Raw genomic sequence first — 7268 nt, 5'->3', positions numbered from 1 at the left:
CGGGAAGCTGTGGTGAGGACCACATCCCTCCCCAAGAGGTGCCTGTGGCTGCAGCAGGGAGTGGGAGCCCAGGCAGTGCCAGGGAGGGGATGTATGGGTTGAACAGGTATCGTGGGGAAATCGGAGGGGTTGGAGGGTAAAGGAACTCTGAGTCCAGAGTGAGTCCAGAGGAGGCTACGGAGATGCTCAGAGGGCTGGAGCCCCTCTGCTCTGGAGACAGGCTGAGAGAGCTGGGGCTGTTCAGCCTGGAGAAGAGAAGGCTCCGGGGAGACCTTCTAGCACCTTCCAGGAAAGCTGGAGAGGGACTTTTGACAAGGGCATGGAGTGATGGGACGAGGGGGAATGGTTTTAAACTGAAAGAGGGGAGATTGGGATGAGATATTGGGAAGAAATTGTTGACTGTGAGGGTGGTGAGACACTGGCCCAGGTTGCCCAGAGAAGCTGTGGCTGCCCCCTCCCTGGCAGTGTTCAAGGCCAGGTTGGATGGGGCTTGGAGCAACCTGGTCTGGTGGAAGGTGTCCCTGCCCGTGGCAGGGGATTGGAACTTGATGGTCTTTAAGGTCCCTTCCAACCCAAACCAGTCTGTGATTCTATGACCTGCTCTAAACACTGGCAAAAAGCAGTTTTCACCAGGTTTTATTAACTCAGGGTTATCTGAGCACCTCTGCTCCTGGGGGATTGCTCCTCCTCTCTCCTGCACCACCACGCCTGGCAGGTCTCTCATCTGCCTCTCTGCATCCCCAGCACCCGTGTCCATCCCACAGCTGGCTTGGAGATGCCGGGCTGGGGAGCAAACGGCCCCTTCTCCCCTCTTTGTGTTTGCCCAGGCGGGTCACACAGGGACAAACCCTTGAGAGCCACATCCCCCACGTCTGCCTTGCGAGCGGCAGCCCCTGCTTTCAGCACACCGGGGTTAAACTGCCTTTTCTGGGGCTGCAGCGCGGGTGCTCCGGCTCCCCCGTGATTGGGTGCTATTTTGCTCCCACACCCTTCGGCAGCTGTTGCTGTATATTACCCCGGAGAGCCAGAGCCAGCCGGGGGGCTGGAGGCGAGGTGGCGGTGGTCGAGCCCCAGGTAGGACTTTCTGTGGCTTTTAACCCTTTTGGCTGGACACGGGGCAGCCCACGGGCATGGCCCATGAGGCAGCGCTCAGCTCGCTGCAGATCAGGGGCCACGGGGATGGTCCGGGTGCTGCCATGCAGCATGCAGGGAGAGCAGGGCAGGCGAGTGGACTATTTTTGGAAGTTTCTTTGATGTGAGTCAGCGGTAGAGGCAACCTCGGGAGCTCGTGCGGGAAAAGTCCCAGCGACAGCAGAGCAGAGCCGGTTATTCGTTGAGTGTCTGTAGTTTTGTGGATTTAAGAGAAGATCTGGTGTGTGGAGTTGATTCCAAGGGAGCGAGAGCCCAGGCAGCGCCAGGGAGGGGATGGATGGGTCGAGCAATCTCTGTGCAGGAGTCGGTGTGAGCTGAGGGCTGGAGCTGGGCTCTGGGACTGTGGGTGACATGCCATGGGCAAGCTGTCCTTGGCTTCAGTGGCCATCCCTGGCATCAGTGTCCATCCCCGGCATCAGTGGCCATCCCCTGGTATGTCAGCACTGGAGCTATAGGAACCAGCTATAGGAAACCTGGTCCTGAGGGTGACACAACCCATCCTGGCTGGGAATGAGGATCCCACATGGGCTGTAGAGCCCCAAAATGCCTCCTGTGGAGGCACAGATCCCCATCCCCTGTCTGGGGGGGAACAGACCTGGACACGGAGCTGGTCAGCTCGTGTGACTGAGTTAATGCTTGTTGGCAAGGGGGGAGGATGGCTGCCCGCCCGGCCACGGCACGGCTGCCGTGGAGCCCGGCAAAGCCTGCAAACATGCCCGGGGGCTGGAGGTGGTTTGGGTTCCTCTGTCTGGGTGAAGCCCAAGGGAAGGAGGCATGGGAACAGCCCGGCACCCTGCGATGGGGAGCTGAGCTCAGGCGGCGACCAGGGAGCGCAGTGAGGACGTGGCAGCACGGCCGGGCGCTGCAGGGCACTGCTGCCCGCTGATCACCCACCGTTTGTTTTATCCCTCTCGGTTTAGTGAGAGTCCCTTGGAGTGGGATGGCAGCAGGTGCCCGTGAGGTGTTGGAGAGAGACTTGGGATGCCCCGAGGCCACCGACGAGCTGCCCGGGTGTGCTCAGAGGCAGCCAAGGAAGGACGGGAGCAAAGGTACCTTGTCCTCACCATGAGGTGGTCCAGGAGGTGCCGGCTGTGGCCGTGGCCGTGGCCGTGCCAGCACCGCTGCCGTGGTGCTTGAGGCCTTGCAGGAGAGGGCTCAGCCCGGCAGAGAGGGCTCTTTGCGGCGCGGTGAAATCACGGGGTGATCTCGGACATCGAGGGGCACCTGCACGGCGCTGACCCTACGGGGACATCGGCCATGGCCTCAGCCAAGAGGAACGGAGGCTTGTGCCCTCCGTGTTCCTCGTGCTCATCTTTGCTCAGAAAAGGAGTAAATAACTGTGTAGCTCAAAAACATGACAAGCACTTGGGGAAAAAAATCTTTAAGGAAAAATTCTCCATCTTTGTGCTTTCCTTAGGGCTGGGAACCCCCCAGCCACCGTGGGAGTCCTGAGGCAGCTCCTTTGCTTCCCAGCAGAGAAAGGACCAGACTCGCCATCACCAGAACAAAACCAAAGCCTTTTTTTTGATTTTCTGTTGAAAGCCAAGACCTTTCAGGCCGTGGTTCCCCAGCCAAAACGTTTCCTCTTGTTTATTTGTTTTGCTTCCAATATCATGTCTTAGATTTCATCCTGGGAACTGGGATTTTTTTTTTCTCAGCATTTGTTTTGCCACAGGGGGAGAATAAACTAAATCCAGCTCAAAGGAGGCAGAAATTCCTCCTTCTGGTGAGGGTTTGCCAGGATGTGGCCTCCAGATCCCAGGAGGGCTGAGGGCGCTTGGCATCGGGACCGTGTCGGTGCGTCCTCACCCCCCCAGTTCCCCCAGACCCAAGGGCAGAGAAACCCCTGGGGAGCCCAACACGCTCCCCAGCCCTTTATTGCATCGAGCCACTGCAGAGCCCTGGGGACCCTCCAGTTTTCTCTCCCACTTCACCACTGGGAAAAGCCCTGAGTCACCCCTGGAGCTTCACGGTCCTCTTGGGTGGCTTGAGGTCTTCTCTGAGGTCTGGTTGCTCCACAGTACCTGGAGCTTGTCCTGCTGAGCCTGAGCTGCCTCCAGCCTTCCAGCCTCCAGCCACGTGTTTCCACGGTGTCCATGTGCACCCCGGGGCTGTCCATCCCCCTCTGTGCGCCGTGGCAGGGAGGTCACTGTCCCCCTCGGCTGCAGCTCCACGGGGATATCCAGGACGGTGCCATCTTGGGGCACAGCAGCCCCAGACGTGCACGGTGATGCTCTTACACCCCGACCTTTCCAGCTGCTACTGCGATGGCTGGGGGCTTCTGGAGCCTCTTCATGGGTGCCCTGGCTGTGCTAATGGGGCAAACGTGGCCATAATGTCCCCACTGTGTGAGCCAGTGGGTGGCAGCGGGAGGACCGCGTGTCCCCAGCCCCCAGTGATCCCCCCTCTCTGAATTCACCCCCTGACAGCCTGTGCTTGCCTTTAGCAGATGCCGACGTGTCGGTGAGCAGCGACGGGCAGAGCAGTGGAGCCCATGTAAGTGTGCGGTGTCCTGGGGCTCGGGGTCCCTGCGCTGGGGCGGGGGCCTGAGCCGGGGGCCGTCCCGCGGTGGCGTTGAGCCCAGGAGGGCTCTGTGGGGTGTTGCACCGTGTCTGTCCCTGGGGAGCTGAAAGCTGCGTCCTTCAGCTGTCGCTGTCACTGATCGTGCTGCTGGGCAGCTCGCCCTCATGGCACCGCTGACTCGGGCCAGCAGCCAGCCCGGCCACCAAACCCCCGTCCCAGACCCCGACACGGCGTGTGCTCCATCTCCTCCCAGCACACTGACTGTGCCCTGGGTGTGACCCGCAGCCCTGGGTGGGTGGGTGCAGCCCGGCTCATCCGGGCTGGGGGCGAATCCAGCCCCAAGGGCTGCTCTGGGGTGGGCTTGCTCAAGCGCAGCACAGGGGTCAGCAGCCACCAGCCCACCCGGGTGCGCTGGGAGTCGCACCCCGGCGCCCGCCCTGCAGCACAGAGCCGACCGGTGGCTACATCCGTCTTAGCAGACAAAAAAGAAATACCCCATGTGTTTTTAAGGCTGTCGATGCAAATACACGCAACCGGGGTTAGGGGCTGGAGGAGCTGGTGATGAGCCTGGTTGGCACCACTTGAGGCTGATGGCAGCATCTGCTCAGCCCTGGGGGACCTGGGGAGTGGGAGTGCAGGCTGTGGGGCGCAGGGATTGGGTCCCTCCGTGGCTGCACTGAGCACCCCTTGTTCTGGGAGGGGGCACAGACGTGTACCGTGCCCCCCATCCCACCCGGCCACGCTGCTTGCTTTCCCCGCGGGGCCACGCGATGCTCTTACACCCCCAGCCACGCTCACGTCCCTCCCCGCAGGGGCTAGAGGGGGCAAGGACCCGGCTTGGCATCTCTGAGCAGGATCCGGACGAGCCCGAGCTGAGCATGCCAGAGCCAGAGCCGCTCGGCGCGGACAAGAAAGTGGCGGAGAAGAAGCGGGTGGAGAAGGTGGGAGCAAAAGGCAGCGCCGCCGGGCCTCCAGGTAGGCGTGCGGGAGAGCCCCAAGGGCTGGGGGGGCACAGACCCTGTCCTGCACCCCCGGCCAGCCCGGGAGGCACCGTCTGGCCACGGAGCAGTGACGGGACGGGTTCTGCTCTCCACAGTCCCCATCAGCGACACAGAGATGGGGCTTCTCAGCCACCTGCCAAATCCCGCTCCTCTTCCTCCTCATCCTCTCCGCCCTGCCCAGATCTGATCCTGGGGTGGGGGTGAAGCAGCAGAGCCTGGAGCACGGGCAGAGGTTTTCCCCGCTTGAGCCCCATGATGCTGAAATGCCATCGTGGCCCAAACACCTTGGACTCAGCCCCCGTGACACTCTTTTCCCCACCCCTGTGGTGCAAACACCTTCCTTTGGTCGCAGTGTTAGGGCAGGCAGCTCCTGCCCCTGCCCCTGCCCTTCCCACCCCCCTCAGCACCCCCTTTGCCACTTCCAGGCTCCCCCAGTAACGCTGTTTTCCTTGGGGGGGTGGTCCCCAGTCCCCAAGAGCCTCCCCGTGCAGAGGAAGGTGGAGCCCCCCAGCCTGGACCCCGCGGAGGAGCCGCTCCTCTGGGAAGGGCTCACCCTCAACAAGTGCATCGTGGTGGCCTCCATCGTCGCCCTCCTCAGTGTCACCTTCCAGGTGTTCCAAGGTGAGCTGGGAGATAGACGGAGGGGGGGACGGGGTGGGCAGACCCTGCTGCCACCTCCTGTCTCCTCTCCCCTCCTCTCTTCCAGCGCCGTGCTCCAGGGAGGGAGTCAGCCGCGGCAGGCAGGACCCTCTACCACCTCCCCTCCCCGGTGGGTTCGGATGCTCCGGGCTGCCCCAATCCCCTGGATCCAGCCTGAGATGGGGCCACGTCCCAGGGTGGGGGTGGCCCTGGGACCCTGTGTCTGGGCCATCGCACCCGAACGGCCTCGTCCCCTGCTGACGGTGGCCTGTCCCTCTCCCCTCCCAGAGGTGGTCAGTGCCAAGGAGGAGGAGGTCCAAGAAGTGGTGACGGCCCAGCCTGCCCAGCCCCAGAGCATGTTTGAGGATGGTGATGATGATGGTGACGACGAAGGTGATGATGACAGCGATGCTGACAGCAATCTGGTACGGGTCCAGGGTGGGGGGAGAAACAGCATCCTCGGGGCACCTCCTGCGGCAGGGAGCATCTCGTCTCTGGGGGTGGGGATGGGTCCCAGTCCCTTGGGCTGTGTCACCAACGCTGGGACCCGTCCATCCCCTCCCCAGGCAGAACCCTGGATCTTCAAGAAGTGGTTTGGCCGCTCGGCACCAGAGGATGAGGACGAAGAGCCTGCAGACGTCCCCGAGGTGTCACCAGCTGCAGCAGAAGTGAAGAAGAGCTGGGAGAAGAAGCCAGAGAAGAAGGAGAAGAAGGAGGAGAAGAAGGAGGAGAAGAAGGAGGAGAAGGTCAGGGAGGTTCGTCCCACCCAGGCGGAGCGGAGCAGCCGGAGGGAGGCACGAGCCAAGGACAAGGCGCAGGGGGACAAGGCCAGCAGAGCCCCCAGGGCCCCCCGGGAAGCGGAGCAGCAGCCCCAGAAGAAGCGGGGCCGGGAGGGGAAGGAGAGCCGGCGGGAGCGGGACGAGCCCAGGAAGGAGGGGTGGAGGGGCCGTCCCGGCAGGGCCGACAGCGGTGGGGAGAGCCCAAAGCGGGACTGGCGGCAGCAGAAGGGCAAGAAGCCCTGGGAGCCGGTGGCCACCCCGGGGAAGGACGGCACTGCCAGGCCCAGGGAGGGCAAGAGGCGTGACTGAGGCTGGGGCGACCGCGGGGCTCGATGATGCTCAGTCCAGGGAGGGTCCAACCCCGCCACCGCCCCCGGCAAGGGCACCCTGCAGAGGCGTCCCCGGGCTGGTGGCCCTCCAGGATCTCCGAGCAGCAGCAGAGGAGCCGGGGAGCCTGACACGAGCCTCCCTGGGGCCTTTGGGGCCCCCCTGGATTAGATGCACAAAGACAACCCGACCAGACCAGGGGAAGGAGCTTCTCTTCACCCGGGCTTTGCGCTATTTCACCATCCCCACCCGAAATCCCTCTCACAGTTCATTTTTCGTGGTCCCCGACATGCTGAAGCGGCGCAAGGGGCACAGGGATCCCAGCGAAGACAGTTTTACTCCAGACCGTGTAGCTCTTGAATTCAGTTAATGGTTTTATTGAAAGAAAATCAAGAGAGAAATATATTCTGGGTTATTAATGAAGTCAGGCTGCTGCCGTCCTCAGAGGGACGTCAGGGGAACGACCACCCTGACCTCACGGTGCCATCGCTGCAGGGTGGTGCGAAGCTTTGCTGGTAACAGAGCAGGGCTGGAGAGCCCATCACCCGGAGGTCCCGTCAGGCCTTGCCTTCACAGAGTCGCTTTTAGGAACGAAACACAAGTGCAATATCACGCAGCGCTGTAGCAACTACATGAGACGTTCACAGCCCCCCCACCCATGGCAGGTTTAAGTATTTGCTAAATCAATAGAGGTTAAAATAAACTATTTTCATTTTTAATAAGGTGTTAAACTGAATGTTTAAAAAAAAAACACAACAAAAAAAAGCTGCTGTCCCTGGTTACGTTTGTGTGTTCTCTGTGCCCCCCCCATCCCTGGGGCTCATGGCTAACCTGGGTCCCCACACGG

The 7268-nt window shown here is 61.8% G+C and overlaps 1 protein-coding gene across 1 annotated transcript; it reads left to right on the top strand.

Moving 5' to 3' along the window:
* The first annotated feature begins 1011 nt into the window (after window positions 1-1011).
* On the top strand, window positions 1012-7203 carry JSRP1 (junctional sarcoplasmic reticulum protein 1). Its single transcript, XM_068420700.1, has 8 exons — window positions 1012-1074; window positions 2073-2201; window positions 3599-3648; window positions 4488-4650; window positions 5145-5297; window positions 5383-5445; window positions 5604-5740; window positions 5882-7203. Exons 2-8 carry the CDS (start codon window positions 2093-2095, stop codon window positions 6401-6403), a joined length of 1197 nt encoding a protein of 398 aa, XP_068276801.1. The 5' UTR covers window positions 1012-1074; window positions 2073-2092; the 3' UTR covers window positions 6404-7203.
* The last annotated feature ends 65 nt before the right edge of the window (window positions 7204-7268 follow it).

Source organism: Nyctibius grandis, chromosome 31 (assembly GCF_013368605.1).
Source record: "Nyctibius grandis isolate bNycGra1 chromosome 31, bNycGra1.pri, whole genome shotgun sequence".
In the NCBI taxonomy this organism is placed as follows: domain Eukaryota; kingdom Metazoa; phylum Chordata; class Aves; order Nyctibiiformes; family Nyctibiidae; genus Nyctibius; species Nyctibius grandis.
This window is presented reverse-complemented; position numbering and strand designations above follow the sequence as displayed.